Source organism: Cordyceps militaris, assembly GCF_000225605.1.
Source record: "Cordyceps militaris CM01 unplaced genomic scaffold CCM_S00007, whole genome shotgun sequence".
Lineage (NCBI taxonomy): Eukaryota > Fungi > Ascomycota > Sordariomycetes > Hypocreales > Cordycipitaceae > Cordyceps > Cordyceps militaris.
In genome coordinates this window covers 504,672-525,112 of record NW_006271975.1, presented here as the reverse complement: position 1 = coordinate 525,112, position 20,441 = coordinate 504,672, and the positions used below count along the sequence as shown (strand labels likewise).

Here is a 20,441-nt window from a genome sequence, read left to right as displayed (position 1 = left end):
GGGCGCAGCCGGCTCCTGTTCCGGCGGGCACTCCTCCTCCTCCTCAGGAGATTGATCGTCGGCCGGAGGTCCCCCAGCGGTCGGAGGCTTCACAGCTGTCGGAGGGTTTGCACCGGTCGGGGGGGCCGGCTCCGCAGAGACCGGGGGCTCCTCAGTGGCCGGAGGCTCCTCAGCGGTCGGAGGCTTCACAGCTGTCGGAGGGTTTGCACCGGTCGGGGGGGCCGGCGCCCCAGCGGCCGGAGGCTCCTTAGCAGCCGGAGGCTCCTCCTTGACGGGGGTTCCAGCCTTGGGCGCTGGCGTGCGGGAGCTGAGGCACTCCTTCTCCGTCTTGAAGGGCTCGTCAAACTTCTTGTACAGGCCCTTGCGGCAGTACTCGATCGTGCCAAGGCAAAACTCGGACTCGTTGAGCTGGCCGCCCGCGGGCTCAGGCTTGCCGCACGTCTCGAACGTGGTGTCGGGCTCCAGGAAGGGCGCCAGCTTCTCGGCCGCGCGCGTCACAGGCTGGGCAGCGACGAGGCTGGCAGAGAGGGCCAACATGACAGACAGCTTCATCTTGATGGTAGCGTGAGATGTACTTTTTTTAATGTTGTCTTGAGGGATTGGGGCGGGTGTGGCAGGCTGTTGTGCTTTTGGTTGCTGTTGGTGGAAATACTTGGGCTTGTTGTGGCTTGGTGAACACATCTGTCTGAGCTGCGGCTCGCCACTTTATACCCATCCTGCCTCGCTGCAAAGTCTCCCCTTCCTGCGCATTCATACCGCTGCATCCCGCCACTATTCCTGCAAACGCTCACTGTAGTTGTGGGCTGTCGATTGATGCAGGGTGTGATGGCGAGTCGTGGCGGCTGGGACCGAGTCGGGCCATGACTTGCTGCAGGACTGCCAGCAATGCGCACTAGAATGATAATATCCCAATATGTCCAGGATGCCCGATAATCATGCATCGAGCGAGACGGTCCAGAAAACGAAGTGGGATTGCCCAAAACTTAGCACCTACGGCTTTGCGCAATGCCTTGGCTGGGTTTTGTGTATAGCAGTGCCCTTTTAGCCATGAGTAGCAAAGGTCTAGTTAATACATGACGGAACACGGCGAAAATGCGGCCTCGAATTTTCAGCGTGCTGTTCTTCAAGCAAGCTGCATATTACGCGGCTTCTGTCATGCGAATGCCCTTTCATAGGTTCAGAGATGCCAGCATCGAGGCGCGCCTCAACGGCCGACCGCGGCGCCAAGCAGATGTGCAGCGAAGTATGCGATGTGTTCAGGGGCGCCTTCTAATCGAACTGCTATTCTCTCAAGCAAGCTGTATTGGTTACCACAGCACACGGGGGGATGCGCTCTGGTTGTGAGGGCTGTTGGCCACACGCGGCCCTCGTCGAGCCGGTAATTCGGCTTCAAATTTTGCTAGCCCGGCATTAACTTGGATATAAAGCACTAGATAAGTTAAGGCTTAATGCAGCATTCAGGTTCTGACTAAAATGTCGAAACAAGTTAAAGTACAGGCCTTGGAGTACTAAGCTGCCGCCGGCAACAGGGCCCTCTACGATGAAACAGACCATATCCATCTGTCCTCCCACCTCTAGTCTTGGGAGCCAATGCACTCATCCTCGCTGCGAAGCACCCATGAAAGACGAGATGGCACTTTTGATGGCAGTACTTGATCATGCCGGCGCAAGCCTAGGAGTAGTTGCTCAAGTGGACGGCCGAGAACGCCCGAGGTGCTAAAAGAGCGGCTTCACTCTTACATACCTGCGAAACAGATTTCATAGAGTTCGGTGAGAGTATTTAGAAATACAACTATGTCCTTTTTCTTAGGTTTAAACAAAAAGACTTTGTTGGCTGCTTGTAGGCTGTTTTCTGTCCTGTCATGATCTGCCGATTCCCATATTTTCGTCCGTACTTGTACACGCCTCAAGAAACCTTGTCTTCACCACAGTATGTACTACATAGTTCCTCCAATTATTACTCAGAGCTTTGGGGCTGTAAATCTGTCTTTTACGCGAGTCGCATTCACCCATTTACTGAATCAACTAGCGCTATTCATGCTGCGAGGCAGCAGAGGTTTAGCCTCGGCACAGCCCCGACGAATATACATAGCATGCTGCGCTCCTCCACATGAAGCCAAAAGAGTCGAACATCTTCTTCTTTTAGAAGCCGGCAGACAACACACCACCTCCGAGTCGTGAGCATTATCCTCCGGTCAGCCAACCATGGGCGCCACAAGCCCCCCACAGCCACTGCTTCTCTCAGACCCAACAACCCCAGCATTCTTCTTCGCCACGTCCTTTAAATACGGGACCCGGCGCTCCCCTTGGCGAGCGCAGCAGCGGACCACCGCCGTCATGAAGAGCGTGACCTCTTGCTTCAGTCTCGGGTGAGGAGACGGAGCGATCTCGGCCAGGTCGACGCGGACTTGGTACCCAGCGCGCTCCCGCTGGGCGTAACCGCAGGTCGGGAAGGCGTGGTTCCTGGCCAGCCTGGAGGCGTCCCTCACGACGGGCATGCGACTAATGGCGGTGATTTACGAGGATCGAGTGGCCGCCGTCTGAAGCTACGAGCGCGGCGATATTTTTCAAGATACATTCAATTTCATTGCATTTCCAAATTCACTTCAATTTCATCATACAATGGTAAGCTACTCATTCGAAATAATGACCCAGGCTCGAGTCCAAGTCTCCTCCAATGGGCACTCTACTGCCAACCGAACCGCCCGTTGCTTCACCGGGCGGACTCAATCTCGTCCGTCGGCTATTAATCCTTAGAACGGATCTGGTGAGTTGTATTATCAAGTCTTGATCTTAACATACTGCGGATTAAATCAGACAGTTGCGTCGATCACTTCGAATGTCCAATGCGGAGTATTGCCACATGCATGGAATCTGATCCTTCGACCATTTTTGCTCACTTCCTAAAGGGGACCAAATCAATTTTCGACAGTTAACCTCTTTATTTAAAATATTCGTTTCCTAATAAATGGGTCATTCATTTCCTGATTAAAAATCAAGAATGTAAATTGACGCTACGTGGCAGTGTTGGACGCCTGCCAGGTTGGCACTCCAACGTTAGTTCGACAAGTTGGGAAATTTTGGGCGCTCAACGCCACAGCGCTGACCTGCGAGAGTCTTTATCGGACCAAATCTCGGGGTAAATCGCCCCCAAAATACCGAGATGTCGCTTCGGAGCCCAAACTGGTTGGTACCGAGAGCTCGCACCCTCCGATACCGCTGGTCGCTGTCGGATAGAACCTCATCACGGGCCACTTTTCCTGTCATCAGTGGCGTGGCAGCTGCCTAAATGACCTCCCAAGAATAGTCCAAAGGACGCCCGCCTGATACGCGGAGGATGAAGAAGAGGAGAGCTTTTTCGAGGAATAGGCGACCTGGGTACCGGTACGAGAGCGGCGGGGTATGTCCATGTCTACGCTGACTTGTGGGTACTGTTTCTCACAATGGAAGTCGGGCCTTGATGCTTGATGCTAATCGGGGTCTTTCTTGGTGTTGTTAGTCGACATGTTCACTCAAGTGTCAATAAGTACCCCGGGGGTTTGCCCTCAAGATATGAGTATCAGACCCAGCGATCAGTCTGTACTGTACCTCTTGGTAAGCCACGGCGAATTTCTGAATCAGGAAATCTGCAGTCGGAGCCAAAGTCGGAGCCGGGAGGTCTCGCTCTGGTGTCAGTTTTGGAAGCCACGCTGTCGCCACAACGGAGGAACGCACTACTTCCGGGGCGCCTGCTCCTCAGATGCATGACATTTCCAGCGACAATCAGACGCTTCGTCACCAAACGCTCACTTGTGCATGGTGTGCAAGACTCCCGTATGCAGCCGCCAGGGTCCCTTGCCCGCTTGCCAACAACCCTGCTGCGGGTGGCTGAGCCAGCGGGCCGGTCCCGATACGAGGGGTGCAGACGAACAATACATACCTATCAAAGCAGCTCGCCCGACCTGTAACTAACGATGTCGTGTGAAATCGTAAAGGCTGCATGCCAACGAAGCAATCAGCAGACTCGTGGTATTCCATCGCTCTCGTACTGGACCGTCTCCCCCTTTTCTCTTCCCGCTGTGACGTTGCATTCTACGTCTGCCGCGAACGTGCATGGCGGCCTATTTCCTCTTGTGGTTGAGCCCTTTGATAGCCAAGTGTGCGTATCAGTACTCCGTACTCGAGCAAGGAACAAAGCCTGGTTGTCTGTCTCACCAAATGTGGCAGGGGGTGTAACGCGCTCCTAAGGCAGCCGCAATCACCAGTTGGTTGCTGGCCACCGGGACCACTTGTTTGTAGAGCACCCTTGATGCTCGGGGAAGGGGAAACCGAACCCCGGATTCTGGAAACTTCAGCTGTGACACAGACCGCCGACACGTCATCCCTCTCTAGATGATCAGCCTTTGTACACATTAGAAGCCCGGCCATTTTTCTTTTATTCCCGAGAGCGCCCGAATCCTGCCAGGGCAAATGCTGTGTGACTGAATAACCACGGGTTTTCCGCCCTGTCATTCCCTTGTGGTTGGCACTGTAGGGGTGGACACCATGAAACTGGATCGCATGCTAGAGATGGCCTCACGTTCAAAGAGTTTCGACGGCGGGGAATCGATCCCCATCCACTCATGCCGACGCAGCTCAATGTAACCAAATCGGCCGCCAAGGATGCTGGCCCGTTCCCTGCCCGCGATCTAGACTACCGACCACCCCTTGTAGCACTTGCCGACTGGAAGGCTGAAGCTTGTGAGTTATTAAAGCTTTCATGCACCCACAATCCGCCGACCTCGTAGATCCTGCCCCCCGGAGGGGGAAACCGCCAGTGGCGAACGGCTTCTTCCTATTGTTCGCTTCGATTCTGAATCTATTGATGCATGTCGCCATCGCAATCACACACGAGCTGGGGACGTGCTCCTAGGGCCTGGCCTGTTTTCCGATGGGCGCCTGGCTTTCACGCAAAACGATTGGGGCCGCCGGCGTTGTCGCAGAGTCACGTACTTGTCCAGAATGTGCGCCCGGGAGCAGCGCGGCGGGCGCTCCAACGTCTGTCAGGCTCTGGAGGGTATCACAGCATGAAGGAATCGGATCGAAAACGTTTCAATGCCCTGCATGCGCCGGATCGCTGCTGAAATACAGCAAGCGAGTAATTGCTGGGGTACAACCAGGGGGGGGGGGGGTAGTTAACAGTGTCTTGATCCATGCCTTGGTTGCAAGGTTGGAAGCCTAAAATCACTGGGTTTCCTTCTTTGTTGACTTACTTTATCTTTGCAATTTCATCATTCCCACAAACGGCAATCCCGGCCTTCGGCTCACCTATTCTTGTCTAGTTCGATGCAGCACATTCATGGGCTTGCGTCAAGCACATACCAGCTTCATCGGTGGTTGGTACTAGTTCCAACGTGCCATCATGGGTAACGAACCAATGGGAACGCAGCCTGGAGATGTCTGGGCCATACAGAGGAAAATCTTGGTGCCGTGCTCTGTCTCATCCGCCTGGTGATTGTGGCGACCCGGCGCAGAGATGCCTCGACTGCTGCGCGGATCGATCACCGTTCCGGAATTTCGAATTTTCATCAGGCTTCATGAGGGGTGGCTTTGACCCGAGGCGCAGACGTGTATGGAGTCGTTGCTGGCTCTCCTCTTGTTGAGACATTTGGGGCCAGACTGCAACGTGGTTGGTGATTTGTTGGTAGAAGCCGCAATTTTAGGTATAAAAGCTCAATATCATCTCGTCTTTATCGTATGGAATTCTAAATCTCTTTGTCTCTAGCTTTCCTCTCATTTTCATATTTACAACTCCCCACACCCTCTCCCTGCTGAACACTCGTGTCTCTCACGTACCAACACTCAACTCTACAAAGTCCAAACAGCACCAGCGCACCACAAGGCTTGTACTGCAGTGAGACTATCCCGCTCGCAGTCATCATGTGTGATTTCGAAGAGTATATCTTCACCTGTGGGCACAACGCCCTGAACCTCAAGGCATACTGTCACCAGTCACGCAACCACCCGCGCCATGAGTGCACCAACGTCAAGCGGCTGCGAAACAGTTGGTACCAGGAACGTCTTTGCAACGCCTGCGCTGGTGCCATCAGCGGTAATGGTGGCTCTGGAAACGGCACCGCGGCCGCCAGCAGCCACCGCAAGGACGCTCGTGGCCCGTTTGTCCGCGAGACTGGCGAGTACCATTGGCAATGAGCGTATCTACACCCCCCCCCCCCTCCCTTGAGCTCAAAATACGGCGTTGCGCTTCCGGGACGCAGGGATGGTGTTCCGGAAACTGAACAGTTCTCGGTTGTTACCGAGAGAGGTGACAGATCTACAGCTGGACCGGAGGCATGAGTGAGAATGGGAAATGTGCTACTCATGGGGTTGATAATGTAATAACTGCGATGCGATGTATCACTTCTTGCCATCGTTTGATAATAGGCTTTTTTTTCGAAGTAGTTTCTATACTAGTCCTGGACACTTGACCTCGAAATTGACTTTTGTTGAAACTTATCCATGCCTTTCACTCCCTCGTAATTGACTAGACCAGGATATGTGCTGCTGGTGAGAAATGACTCCCGAATATTGGCGGAATTTCAACGTCGAGTTCTACTGGGTGACAATGCACAGGTATCCAAGACATCACACCCACCATGTGAAGCAATCTTCCCCAACGACGGCAAGGGGATCGGGGATACACTCAGCGCACTTTTGCCACGAAGCAATGCAGCATGATCTGTCACACATCTATCTCACTAACCAAGGCTCTCGGTCTGCAGCCGCTCCTGCCACGAGTACACTATCCCAGACCCTCTGCTGAGAGCAATTTGGCCAGCCAGTTAGTTGTGAGCATGAGGTCGCGAGTTTGCATATGCCGCGTTCCATCATCCTCTCATGTGGCTGCGCCGCTAGCCTAAATCCCTGCAAGCCTTTTGAGACCTGCCTGTACAAACTCCCGATGCTAGTGACGTGCCATTTTACCTTTCCAGTACCGGGTATTGCAATTTACTTGCTCCTCCATGATATGAGAGCCACGGTTGTTCGTCGTAGCCCAAGATTCTGGCAACGTTGAAGCTCGCACGACCATGCATGTACAGCCCTATCTGCGGTTGACCAGGGTAGACTGGTTTCCCGGTACCTGGGTCATCTTTGTACGACCTCAAAAAGCTGCGCATCGGAGTGCCCCATCTTACACAAAGGTGCATCACCCGACCCGAGACAGAGTACGGAAGTTGAGACGACTGCCGATGATGTGCCCAGTAGAGGTGCCGCCTTGGCCTACAAAGTGGAATGCTGGGATATCCTTTTCTAGTGGGCTCTTTTTACTCGCTGTTAAAGCTCAAGAGGCAAGAAAAAGCAATTTTTCCCAAGGTGATTGGACCTCAAGGTACGTGAGAAAACTTTTGCATTTTTGAAATTACATCTCCTCACACTGCAGACCAAGGCGGGCGTGTCCAGGAGTAGAAGCCAGCTGGCAATAGAGCCCATATGTGCCGTCGCCGTTCATTCTCACACTCCTTTTCTGCGCCATGCAGCGCATCATCCCTCACAGCCTGCTCCCGAGTTCCTAGTCCATATTCGTAGCACCAGCGACGACGCCGACGATATTGTAGCGCTTGGAGAAGAAGGTGATCCAGTCCTGCAGAACGCCCTTCTCCTTTTCGCTCAGAGTCGACCAGTCGGCAACCACGTCCTCTGGCTTCGTCGAGGTCATGCCAAGGGCGCGGGAAGCATCCTTGCCAGTGAAGACTGCAGGAGGGGCGCGCATGCGTCAGCGAGCCGTTCAGAGCATTCGTGGCCAGTCCTCTAACAAGCTCGCACTCTCGAGGACCTTTTGTAGCTCATAAATTGATGCGAGTACAATAGAAAGGTGTACTCGGAGTAGAGTGCAGCTCAAGCATCTGAGCAACTGCAAAGTAGGGTCACATACCGTGGTAGGCCTTGCCCGGCAGATACGAGGGGTTGCCGGTTACATCATATACCTTGCCCTATATCCAACGCATTAGGATTCGCGATCGACCTTGTCCCAGACGTTTGAACGTACCTTGATGGCGACGTAGATCTTGTCGCTATCGACGCCTGTGAAGATGCCATAGTCAGCAACTTGCCCCTCCCTCTGCTTCGGTGGGTTGGGAAGTGGTGCGGCCCCGAGCAGCTCCGACCAAGTCGAAAAACATCAAATAATTTTCCGAGCCGTCCAAATTCCCATGCACCATGATCTCCACCCCAGAGCCTGACCGGCTTTGCAGTTCTCATGTGCAGGTTGGACCTCAGGCGTCGCCGGACTTCTCATGACGTACCGTTGCACTTGGATAGCTCCTCCAGGGTGATGGGGTCATCCTTGGGGGGGTTGAGCTGCACAGGCTCCTTGGGTTCGAATTTTCCAGCCATCGCGTGAGATTTGAGTTGCCACGGTGGTGATGCAAAGTGTTTTGTATAATTTGAGCTCGTGATGCTTCCATCGCCCAGCCGAGGAAGCCCTCAAGCTTCCCCCACCCATTCCGTCTTCGGCCCGCAATTCTTCTTGTTACGCAGGCGCACGGACCAATCGGGACTGAAGCTGCTGGTCAGCGTCATTCTTTTTTCTAATACAGAAAAAGGTCGGACTAAGGTTTGCCATCAAGCCCATCGGCAAGACGCGCGCCGAAATACAATTGAAAAGGCGTATTTACACATGTCCGTCTTTGCAGTCGCGTCGCTGCGACCTATTTCGCGGCAATGTCTGCAGCCCCGAACGGCTGGGCTGCTGTCTATCCATGCCACCTCTAGAAGTGCCCATCTTCGTGCCATTACTTTACTGCCACCATCATGGCAGAGGTCTCAATCGACAAGCGCCGGGGAAGAAGCGCAAAAGAATACACCTCCGAATAAACCACAGAAGGTGACGTTTCGCCAATTTGCTGGGCGCGCCCTGGGCGCTGGACTGCGGAACCTCGCGTTTGCCCTGAGCCCCAGGGGTATCAAACAGGCATACAAAGACTCGCCCGGTTCGACCTCCTTTGCCGTCGCCTTGTGAGTTGCGATTGAATGCTGCGCAATCTGGATTACAGGAATTAGGCTGACGCCAAGTACAGACTTCTCGTCACTCTCGGCATCAGCGCCGTCGCGCTAAGAAGCTTTTACGCCCACTTCTACAACAACAACCTCAGCAGATACCCCGAACCCGTTGCAAACACCCTCAGGCGAGCGATTTACTACAGCAATTATGCGCCGGACCCCGAGCTCGCCCTAAAATACTACAAAAAGGCTATGCAGCAGTGCGCCGAGATCGGGCTGGACCCATTCTCGGATGAGGTGCTCGGCATTCGCATCCAGGTGTCGGCCTGGCTTCAACAACTCGAAAACTACACGTCGAGTGGTGAGGTTCTGGCATCGGTATTAGCTGATTGCCAGAAATGGGTCAGTGTGATGGCCAAGTCTGTGGAGGACGGCCAGGTGGACAAGCACGGCCATTACATCGATTCTTCAAACCTGGCCGATGTGAAGGAGCTCGGTGACAAGAATCGGCCGGCTACCAACAGTGACGCGGTGGCCAAGGACGAGGATTTGGAAACCCCACGCGAGACGCTTTGGCGCAAACGAGAACGAGTGCTGGCCACGGCTGTCAAAACCGCTGTTGCGTTGGGAGAGTTATACGCAGATGAACATGTCCTCAAGCCAGAGAAAGCGACTGAGCATTTTGTATGGGCCGTTGAAACGACTCTCCAAGAATTCAAACGTCGCCAAACCGAAGGAAAACAACCTGGCGAGGAGTCCTGGCTCACCCCCACTGAAGTCGGCGGTGCGATGGAATCGCTGGGGCGAGACTACGAGCGCAAGTCGCAGTTTCACCTGGCTATTCCGTTATTCTTCCAAGCGCTTCGCTTGTGTGAGCTTCCGTGCCATCGCGCCGTCGTCATGAATAACCTGGCAGCGTCCTTTGCTCAGATTCCCGCTTCATTCCTGTCCGGCGCCCTGTCCGAGGGCCTGAAGGATCTCGAGCGCGCCGAAATGCCCAAGACGCGACCCGAATGCCTCGAGGCGGCCGAAAACTGGGCAAAGAATGCGTACATGCATGGCAATGACGTCAAGGGCGACGAGCGGACACCGGAATGCGACGAGGCGTGCGCCGTAGCCTTGTGCAACTGGGGCGACGTGGCTGCCATGCTTGGTAAAACAACCGTCGCTAGGAAAAAGTATGAACAGTGCATTGAACTGTGCAACAAGCTCGACTTCAAGGACGGAGCCAAACAGGCGGCAGACGGTCTGAAGAAACTCGACAAAGGTTCCAACTAGGCAAAATTCGATTGCAATGACTGCCTCCACATTCTGTCAAATTGCAGAGTTTGAGTCGGAAAATATTGCTACAATTTTTGGACAGCGTACAGTCGCAAAGTTCCAAGTCTGGTCAACGAGGCATGATCAACGCCGACATCCCAACAATGTCAAAAATGCGCTTGACTGATATAACTCTCGGAAAATGCAGACATGTTATTATATTTTGGAATACTCTACTCTTATCTGTTTTAATTATCATGTATACTAGAAGCCATTGGAAGGAACGCAATGGAGGCTGGGACCAGCAGCAGCACTAGAGCCAGTCAAGGCGGCATCAGTGTGCTCCTAGAGTCCTAGTCACCTTCCCTTTCAGATCAATGCCGAGCTGAAGATGGCGAAGCGCGGCGCAGCAGGCCGAGTATGCGTACGGGTCGTATTCCGGGAGCATGGTAGAGCGGCGGCGACAACGACGGTGTGCGTCGGCAGCATCTAGGGACCCATTTAGGCATGCATATGCATACGGGAATAAAATAATACAATGAAAGAGACGGCCGAAAAAACAGGGCGTCAAGAGCATCCCCTTTACCCTAAGTAACTCTATATGTGTACAATTGATGGCTGTGAGTTCCCTCATCAATAACTTCGCTGGTGCGGTATTGACCTTTGCTAGACCAACTCCGTGTACGCTGGTTACGGCAAGCAGAGGAGGCAATTCTTCAAGAAGATTTCTCTAGAAGTGCGGAGAAGCGAGATAAATACTGGCCTGGATGGCGTTGGAGGATTGCTAGGAAGACCAGGCTGGGGTGGCGCGCGCGAGAGAACTAGGGCGGACGAGGGCAACCTGGGTAGCTCCAGTGCAAGTTCCATCAACTAAGGGATACATTTCTAGTTGTTCCCGAGGTAATATTGCCAATACCGTGCTAGCTACAAAGATTCTCCGAGCCTCAATCCTGTTTTGGGAAACTGGACGAATTGGCCCATTCCGATACTCAATGCGAGGTCCAAGACACGGCGGAAGCTAGACCGTGTCAAGCAGAAAAAAAAGCTTACAGAAAAGAAAAACGTACGGTAATGTCGTGATCCAGACCAGGGGAGCACCGGAGCTTGCTGGGAAGCCGTTCTGATGACCAGGCTGGGGCGAGCCCTACCGGAAGGACGGCTGTGCTTGGAGCCGTCGGCGCATCCGTCGGGTGTTTTGGCACCGAGAGGTAAGCTAATACTGGTTAGACTTTCGAAAATGACCCGCGATGACAACAACGAATCGTGATCGGTCATTCCTGGGTGGAATATCTGGGCGCGAGGAGCTAATGCAGGTAGACGACGGCGCGATACCCGAGTGGGCAGTGGCCGAAGAGGCAAGGAACCCGATACAACAAGAACAAATGTCAGAGGTCATTTTGCTAACCTTGCGAGGGCTGTTGAAATTGGCAAGAATACATGTACATTAGACGTCGCTACCGGATAGCAACGAACTGGGTGATTTGTTGAAAGGACCTTGTTTGGTCCCTGTTGTGCCCGTTTTCCCGCCTTCTAAGGGCCTTACCATGGTTGTAAAAATGAAGAAAAATGAAAAGAAAATACAGCCAGACTATCTCTGACTTACTGGTAAGCTCCAACGCAAGGCTGTAGGAGCTGGGGCAAAGGGGGCGTCTGCTTATTCCTGTGCGTCCCTCTAACACACACCCCGACATGCTTCCCACTCTCGGTGATTTTCATCTTGCTCAACTGTTGTTTTGATACATCCACCAGGCTTACTTGTTTCTCACCTTTTACCTCGCTTTCACCTCTCGTAATCCTCTTCATGCCGCTACCCCAAACGTAGAACAGTACCAAAACGATGCAAGTACACGCTGTTCCGGTTCGTCCCCTCTCCCTTTACCCTAGACCACACTACACATACACCCCCCCCTCTTCAACGGATCCCTTTGATACTTACATATTTCATCTACATCCTCATACACAACTCCCGACATGTCATCAAAATCCTGTTGGTATTAGCCACACACCCGATGGCCCGTCGAGATACACGCCAGTGTCCCCCCCTGCCAACCTCTTCCCCGAAAAGCACGAGATATCTGGATCCTTGCGGCTCTCCACCCCAGCTAAGGCGATATTTGCGGTGCCAATAGCTTAACATTATTTATAATAAAGAGCCCAGTCAGTTCTGGCAGTGTAGACAAACATGGGGCTGGCCGCGTGGCTCTGGGGGAGTAAACTCGCCGTCTCCTTGAACGATACCATCTACACCCGTCATCTCGACCACATGTCGAAATCTTTATAGTCCTGAGACCGCCCCGTCCAGTCCTCCATCTCATCATCCACCACCCAGCCCATCCTCCTTTGCTCTTGGCTCCTCCTGCTTCCTCCCGCGCTCCCTGTCATATCAATACACCTCCTCGCAACAGCCGCTCCACAGCCAATGTCGAAGCCATCAACCTCCCGCAGCGATAACTTCGTGCCCGCGATGCAGCTGCTCGGAGATGATGTGCTCTATCTCTGTTCCGCAGACTGGGTGGCCGGACTGGGCCTTGGATCCGCGTACGCCAACTCCATGGCCATGTCCCTCACACCGTCCCTGCACTCAACATCCCATCTGACACCACTTACGCCTCAGGCGCAGTCTTTGCCCCTTGACATGTATCCCGACATGCCCGAGCTGACATTCAAACACGGCCACTACCTGACTGTAGTGAGTTTTGCATAATACGGAAGTATTGAAACCACTCTTCTAATACCCAATGACAGGATTCACAACTTCCCAGGTCCGCCGAGTCTCTCATGGTCCCTCCCTTATACCACGACGTGTCTAGTCAAGAGAGTAATAGTAGTTACAGCCCGCCTGAAGCGAGACTCCCTTCCGAGTCGCCGTCGTTCCAAGACACAGACACCACTCCCTCCGCAGAAGCGCCCAAAAAGCCCAGACGAAGCCGCCCGAACCGTTACAAAAACGCAGCCCCCGCTGTCATTCAAGTGCGTGCGTTTTCCCCAGCCAGCTCGTGTTTTTTTTTTTCCTTGCAAAAAAATGCTCATAGTGTCCTCACAGCGCCGGAGAGCCGCCAACAGAAAATCACAGCAAGCCTACCGCAAGCGCAAGGACGACCGCATCGCCGAGCTCGAGGAGCTTCTCGACCAGGCCGCCCAGCGTGCGCACGACATGGACCGGGCGTACGTGCGCCTCCGCGCCGAGTACGAGCAGCTCCTCGTGATTGGCGGCGCCGAGGCTGCCGGCCACCCCTCGAGCGTCGCCAGCACGGGTGCGGAGGAAAAGGCGTTTTTGGCGCTCGCGTCTTTTGCGCAGCCGCCTTCTGACCACGGGCTTTCGCATCCGCCGCACCCGCAACAAGCGACCAGCGTCTACCATGTGACAGGCAGTCATGATGCAAGACTGGGCTAAATCCGTTTTCTTTCGTGCGGTTTTCATGTACAAGATAAAAACAGAGTACAATATTCGCTATATAGTGCACGTACAGCAACATTATCTGCAGTATCAAGAAATATAAAACCCAACGCCATCATCAACTCCAAAACGTCCGTCATGAGGTCACCAAAGTCACTGGTCCGTCTTGTCAAAGTAGCTTCCCTAAAATGAGAGTGCACAGGAGAAACAAAAAGTGAGTATTATGCCATCCTTTGTCGCTTCGTATCGAGGCCATCGGCCCCGGCCACCACGGGTCCGTTGGAAGGGATATCACTCAGCGGCACGCGCGGTGCGTTACCGTCCTGGCCCAGCGGCCGTTTCATAGTGGGGGGTTTATACGAGTTCCTGTTGGCCAGTGGGCTCGCAGGACCTCCTGGCGCCCCGATCCTGCGCGCCTGGTCCAGGCTCGGGTTGACGACGTGTCCTTTGGGGGCGAAACCGCCCGCGGCGGACGGTCCACCGGCCCCGTGAGGTCTCCCTGCCGCCGCCGGCCGACTAGGCGTGGCGGCAGACGGATCTTCGGCTTGGCTCGGCGGCGGCACATGCTGTCCGGTCCGTGATAGCGGTTTCGAGGACGAGTGGTCGATGCCCGGCGTCTTTCGTATCGAGGGGCTCTCTGCCTTTGGATTGAAAAACTGTTGCTTATTGGGTACGATGGCGGACGTCTGGTTCGCATCCGTGGCAACAGCACGTGCCGAGAAGAATGCGGCGACTGGCTCACCAGCTGGCGGAGCTGGAGGCGCTATAGAAGTGCCATTGCCTGCTGTTTGTCTTTGATGTTGGGCGTTGGGGGTCTGAGGTGGCTGTGGGCGGTGATTGCGCTGCTGTACAGGTTTGCTGGCTTGCCGCTGATCTTGCTGTTGTCTTGTCTGCGGGCCTTTAGCGACAGCTGGGACTGGTACTACTACCTCATCAGGATGGCCCTCCTCGGACACGCAAAAGTCTGCCTCGTCGAAATCTGGCGACACACTCAGTTAGCGCCGTGGTCATATCATATTTGGCACACAATGAGCCGCTTATTTTCATGACATCCTCCAAAGACTTACCGCCGAGGAAGTCTTCAAATGACTCCGAAGCTTCTACTTTGGCTGCCGCTGCCGCTGACGCAAAGGACGAGCCCGACCCCGCCTCGGAGGCATCCGTCGGCGCTGCCGGTACCACCTGTGCGACCGGCACATCTTTCCTCACAAAACCCGCATGCCGATGCAAATTGTCCTCGTCAAACTTCTTGACCGGCTGCGCTTTAATTTTGGTCACCTGTTTTACAAATTCCTGGTCGTAGATGCAGTTGCCCAGGACGTTGCCGAAGCTGCGCAGGGTGCGCTTCAGCGCATCCGTGGTGCCCTCCTTCTTGGCCTTTTCAAACGCCATGGCCTTGCCGCGTGCATTCTCAATGGAGCCGTAGCCAATGTCCTCGTGGTACGTGCCGTCCCGTAGCGTGATGCGCACGATGACGCTCAGGCCGATGCTGACGCGCTGCGTCTGCGCGTTCTCGTCGGCAAAGTCGACCTGGATGTTCTGGATCGACGAGGACCAGCCGTTGAAGCCAAAAATTTCGTTGGCGAGGCTGATGCACTTGTCGGCGGTCAGGTAGTGCACGCGCGAGCCGCCGGGGCCCGCGCGCGAGGAAATGTATTCAGGGCCGAGCTGTTTGTCAAGGCGGAGCGATATGGTGGCAATGTCTTTAGCGGTCCATTCCGAAATTCGCGGCTTCTTTTCTTCGTATGGGTTGGTCCATGGCTTGTGCTGTTCGCCTGGCCTAGAGCAGGTAAATCAAGTTAGCTTGTGAACAGAATTGTGAATAGTAGCGACGACAGGCGTTTGCTGGGGACCTGATTCGCGACGTACGCAGGCATTTTATACACTGAATGGATCTTCCACCATCAACTGTTATTATCCCAGCGTATTTCAAGTGAATTGAGCAGCCAGACTATGCAAAGTATATTTTGGCGGGCGTATTGACGTTGGGCTAATAATCGCGGTTGTTGTAGGAGGTCGCGTTCACACTGTCGCGCGCCTCGACAGGTAAACACGTGAGTATCTGGCAGCGGTGGCGGTACGTACCAGACAGTCGCCACCTCCACACACCAACACCCCTAGCATCCACGCAAAGCGGCTCGAGTTAGTAGCACAGTTCGAGTTGACTTTTTGCAATGCAACAAAATTACTCAGTAAAATGCAAAAGAGCTAAGAAAATCGGCGAGATCTAAAAACGCCGCTGTATTGGTACTCCCGTAAAAGGGAGGTCTACTATGTTGTTCGGTGCTATTTACACCATCTCAAGTGAGAAGGGAAACGGAAAAGGCCAAAAACAATACGCGCGAAGTAGAAGACAGAAAACAGAGGAGACCAACCGTTTTGCCAAAATAAATGATAAGAGTCAAACCACCAAAAAACAAACGCCGGTACCATTCCGTTGTGCGCAGAAAAGCCAAGTCCAAAAGTCTATGCTAGTGTCCATGATGCCAGATGAAATCTCATAAAACGTGTCGTGTCATGTATGCCGCGGGTCCCGTATTGAATATGCGCTGGCCCCTTTGGTATCTTTATATATCGGCGGTATGTGTCGGCCATTATGTGCTATAAATTCGTTGCTTCCAAGTCGGTAAGGTTTTACCATGGCCCGACCCGCACAGGTGAACCATAAGAGCCAGACATGAGCTGGTTGAGGATGGAGTTTTGGTCGTTTGAGCTTTGGTTCGGACCGGTACCCATCCATCCGACGCTGCTTGCCATGGCGGAAATGGCTCCAGCCAAACGACCCCTGGACTGGTCGTTGTGTCTGTTAAGAGCCTGGTCCCAGCCATCGGAGTGGAGATTGAAGCCACCAGCTCGCTTGCCAGCTTCGCTGATGACGAGGGCCCATGCCCTGGAAATGTCGTCGTACGCACCGTTCTTGTGGTGACGGTAAGCTTGAGGCTCCCAGTCGGGTAGTGCGTGAATCAGCTTCGTGACCTGATCGAGGAACTCCAGGGACTTGGTCGGTTGTGTTTCGGTAGGGGGCAAAAACTGAGGCGTGAAGTCGGCGACGGCATCGGTGAGGGCGATGAGAGGCTCCTTGACACGACAGTACGTGTATTCGGCGCTGCTGTTTCCGTAGGGGATGGCGGCAGTGAGCTTGTCCTGGTATCGACGCAGAACTGCGAGAGCAGCATCAACAGAGGGTCGAGGGGCCTGCGTGACGACTTCGTGGCCGATTAGGGGGTGCGACTCGCAAATTCTTTCGAGGACGGTGCGAAGCTGGTCGGTATCGAGAGTTTCCAGGAGTCGAGACAAGGTGAGTGGGCGGCCAGTTATGTCGTTTGATCGTACTTTTTTCGAGGGCCGAGCGATGCTGCGAGGATGGGCGGCAGGAGAATTTAAGGTTGACATGTTCTCATCCCCATCGCCGTCCTCGTCGGCTTTTCGTTTCCGATTGGCCATGTTGTGAAAGGGGGATACTTGAGTTGTTGTTAGTTTGGATGTTGGTCTCACGGCGGCCCCGTTGACAGGAGGCGGAAACCCAGGAAAGAAAGGTTGGCGAAAAGGGAGGAAAGAACTCACAAGATCGTTGAGGAGATTGGCGAGGACTTTCGCGGTGATGAGGGAAAAGGGGCGGCTGCGGCGACAGGAGAACGTTCATGGTGCAGTTGCTGGTGATGACGACGCCGACGAGGCAAGCCACTTTGGTTCAAGGCTGCGTTTGCGATGCCGAGAGTGTGCTTTAGGTTGTGAGGAGCGACGAGGCAGCGACAGGGCGTGAGCGTCCGGCCTCTGCTCCTCGATACCTTGAGAAAATGAAGCACTGTGGTGATGAAACGGCAGCGGGCGCTCGTGGAGTTTGTTGAAAGAGCGGAGAGGGAGTAGGTATGTAGGTAGGTAGGGGGAAAAAAAGGGCTGAAAATGCCGGCCGACTCAAGGGCATGGGGAATTATGAGAGGCTTTTCGTTGTGGAGCAGTAATACTTTGGTTTGCCGCGGTGACGAGTGGGCAACTGGCCGGCGAGGAGCCAGTTGAGCCTTTGGGCAGCCCAAGCGCCAAACTGCAAGCCACACGTGACGGCCCAAGGAGGGTTGGTGCTATGTACGGAGTAGATTGGTGGTGACAAGTGGTCACTGCCAAAAACTTACAGGCATACGTCCGCCAAAGTTTGCCTGTCTCTCGGCATTGTAGGGGTGGATTAGCGCTAAAACGGCCTAAAACTGCAAGCCACCTCATGCCGCTTCAGCTTCCGGCAGTTGCCTCTGCTTTGGCAGTGTGTGTCGGTTGCAGCCACTGTGGCTCACTCTGGCCCGTTGTGGCACACACCACTCACCCTGCGCTCTGGCATTCACTGTCGCTCCCGGCCTTGAAATCCGAGCTCATCGCCCTTCCGTAGCTACACAGACAGTTTGACACTGACCTCACTCACTTTCACTCGGGCGGCGCTCAGTACCAGTTTATGATCGTCCCTGCCGCTTTCTCGGACTGCCTGTGCCTGTCATACTAACAAACTAGCCACTACGGATATCTCCGCTCCGCTCATACTCACCAACGGTTCTCACACTCATAAACGGCCGCCATGTGTTGGAAGAGAAACAAAAGATCTCTCAATACGGACATGAAAAACTGGCCCGAGATAAGCTTATAAATAGTAGCAACCTGCCGACTTATTCACGCTTATACTTCACTGACTATGTTGTCCCAGCCGTGCTGCAGTTACCTATCTTGGCCTCCTCACCTGTTACTGTATGATGGCCTGTCTGTCTCATTGAATACTTGAACGAATTTATGATCTTTGGCAGCCGCTACATAGCCCATGAATACAAGCGTCCGGAGTACTTATTATTTTTCATTCACTTGACACCGTTCTGCCGCCCCAGATTTTGCCACGTGAGAGAGCTTCTAGGCTCGGCATGTTGATACCCCCACATTGCAAGTGACAGAGTCAAGCAAGTCAGAAGAGCCCATCTCATTCATCCGACATGCGTAGCGCAAGCTACAACTCACGGGTTATCAGTAACTACCTACCTCTTCAACAACTGTTCCCACCACTGATTGCCCTTTTTCCAAGATAAGCATCTGTCAGCCTTGGCTGCGCCCTGTTCACAACGACATTCGCATAGCGCCTTTTTTTTTCATCTACAATTGGTATGAGTCGGCGAATTGGCATGACGATCAAATTGCGAGGACCGACGGCGAGATTCGACTACCGAAGTCGCGACCAATTGCCGACTGTGACAGACTCCTCCGGTCATGATTGCTGATCGCATGTGGTAAGTGAGCCGTGAACAGACTCGTTCATTTCCGAGATCTGGGGGTCATGTCTCGCCGACTGCTATTTTGTTGCTAGGCCAATCGCTATGGGGAGAACTCTTCAAATGTGTTGGAAGAGAAACAAAGATCTCTCAATACGGGCATGAAACTGGCCCGAGATAAGCTTATAAATAGTAGCCTCTGTGCGAACTAGTCCAGTAGCGCCGAGCTTCAGAGCTGGAACCCTTTCCAAAAGTGTTTCTTACTCGAGCTACTCTAAAAATAGCCGCCCGAGAGCCGCCATCAAGTTCTCTGCACGCCGTACCTAAATGCCATTCATCACCATATTATTTATGACTCGCAGCTCTATTTTCTCACCGCCGAAACCGCCTTTGCCAACTGGCGGCCCGGAGCGGGCCCAGCATCGATACCGGACCACGCCGCCTTGCGGCTCACCAGCCCACATCCCACATGTCTACTATCCACAGAGACAAACAAACAACCAGTCCTCGACAACAATGATGGCATTTTGCTCCCCTTTTGCACTTATACTGCCGAGTACACTTCAGCGGCGCATCGGCTTCGTCTACCTCTACCGAGTGCGAATGCCGCTTTGGGGGCCTTGGCGCTGGCGCTGATCACCAGTTAGTTGACTGCGGTTGGATGCGTTGGCTGAGTAAACTGCTAAATTTGGAGCAGCCCATGCAGGTGTCCTAGTAACGAGATGCTCCAATAACAGAGCAGTTGATCACGACTTGACCAACCAGAGCACCGATGTCACGCTCAGAATCTGGTTGGCTGCCTCCCATCTAGTCTTGCCCCTTTGCTCACGTGCTGCTCCTTTGCTCCTTTCATATCCAGTGTCAACAGCAACATAAAGATGCAATCAAGCTGTAGGCGCCATTGTTGTTTCGAATCGGCGATGAACATGCGAGCAAAAAGCAAAGAGTCAAGGGTTCCGGCACCGCTGCCCGAGACCCAGACCGTTTCTCCTGCCTGCAACGCTGTCCAACTTGCCGCATTCCCGATCGACTCTCCGCTCTATTATCGATTTCATCTTCCTGCCAGCGGCCTGCCTTGCCAGGCAAAAGCCTGGATATTCCCACATATTGTGGCTGGGACACATAATGGAGCGGGAGCGGGGGGGTTTGCCCATTGCCAACAAGCCACAGGCGAGAACAATTGGCCCGGCTCAGCCTGCCCCAAGCAAGGGTGGCGTGAGACCATCTCCACCCCCATGTCGCAGTTAGGCAATGATGGACAGGCGGGCGTCTTTTCATCTTTGGATCCCAACGGCGATGACCCGGAAATGTCGTGGACAGCCAAGTTGGATCCGACGACACACGTAATATTTTCTATTCTTGGGATTCCCGCGCCTCAGATGGTGGCTGAGCAGTCCCGATGGTCACTTGCGATGACGGTAATAGAGGAAATACACCAAGAGACCGATTGTGGGCTGTCAACTTGTAACTCAATGTTCCAATATATGCGATGAAACAGGGTTTCCGCAGTGGGAAGGAGCAAATTGCTTGTACATTGCGCATCCACCTTTGACAGCATCTTTTCCCAAATGTCCATGACGTGTTGGCAG

The 20,441-nt window shown here is 53.8% G+C and overlaps 6 protein-coding genes across 6 annotated transcripts; 3 read left to right on the top strand and 3 right to left on the bottom strand.

The window, feature by feature from the left end:
- Window positions 1-913: 913 nt before the first annotated feature.
- Window positions 914-3,237, top strand: CCM_08383 (uncharacterized protein; the record flags this gene model as incomplete). The annotated part of the gene is made up of 6 exons (XM_006673522.1): window positions 914-1,023; window positions 1,113-1,243; window positions 1,530-1,648; window positions 1,683-1,770; window positions 2,320-2,625; window positions 3,026-3,237. The coding sequence occupies 6 exons, from the start codon at window positions 914-916 to the stop codon at window positions 3,235-3,237; spliced, it is 966 nt and encodes a 321-aa protein (XP_006673585.1).
- A 3,701-nt stretch (window positions 3,238-6,938) lies between these two features.
- On the bottom strand, window positions 6,939-8,352 carry CCM_08382 (progesterone binding protein, putative; the record flags this gene model as incomplete). Its single annotated transcript, XM_006673521.1, has 7 exons — window positions 6,939-7,128; window positions 7,170-7,290; window positions 7,475-7,528; window positions 7,549-7,710; window positions 7,892-7,949; window positions 8,006-8,040; window positions 8,262-8,352. The coding sequence occupies 7 exons, from the start codon at window positions 8,350-8,352 to the stop codon at window positions 6,939-6,941; spliced, it is 711 nt and encodes a 236-aa protein (XP_006673584.1).
- A 283-nt stretch (window positions 8,353-8,635) lies between these two features.
- CCM_08381 (TPR domain-containing protein) lies at window positions 8,636-10,236 on the top strand (the record flags this gene model as incomplete). The annotated part of the gene is made up of 2 exons (XM_006673520.1): window positions 8,636-8,973; window positions 9,036-10,236. The coding sequence occupies 2 exons, from the start codon at window positions 8,636-8,638 to the stop codon at window positions 10,234-10,236; spliced, it is 1,539 nt and encodes a 512-aa protein (XP_006673583.1).
- Window positions 10,237-11,207: 971 nt separating this feature from the next.
- CCM_08380 (uncharacterized protein) lies at window positions 11,208-11,493 on the bottom strand (the record flags this gene model as incomplete). Its single annotated transcript, XM_006673519.1, has 2 exons — window positions 11,208-11,236; window positions 11,286-11,493. 2 exons carry the CDS (start codon window positions 11,491-11,493, stop codon window positions 11,208-11,210), a joined length of 237 nt encoding a protein of 78 aa, XP_006673582.1.
- A 907-nt stretch (window positions 11,494-12,400) lies between these two features.
- CCM_08379 (uncharacterized protein) lies at window positions 12,401-13,612 on the top strand (the record flags this gene model as incomplete). Its single annotated transcript, XM_006673518.1, has 4 exons — window positions 12,401-12,428; window positions 12,507-12,907; window positions 12,964-13,188; window positions 13,262-13,612. The coding sequence occupies 4 exons, from the start codon at window positions 12,401-12,403 to the stop codon at window positions 13,610-13,612; spliced, it is 1,005 nt and encodes a 334-aa protein (XP_006673581.1).
- Window positions 13,613-13,836: 224 nt separating this feature from the next.
- CCM_08378 (RAD52 DNA repair protein RADC) lies at window positions 13,837-17,059 on the bottom strand (the record flags this gene model as incomplete). Its single annotated transcript, XM_006673517.1, has 3 exons — window positions 13,837-14,594; window positions 14,683-15,395; window positions 16,254-17,059. 3 exons carry the CDS (start codon window positions 17,057-17,059, stop codon window positions 13,837-13,839), a joined length of 2,277 nt encoding a protein of 758 aa, XP_006673580.1.
- Window positions 17,060-20,441: the final 3,382 nt, after the last annotated feature.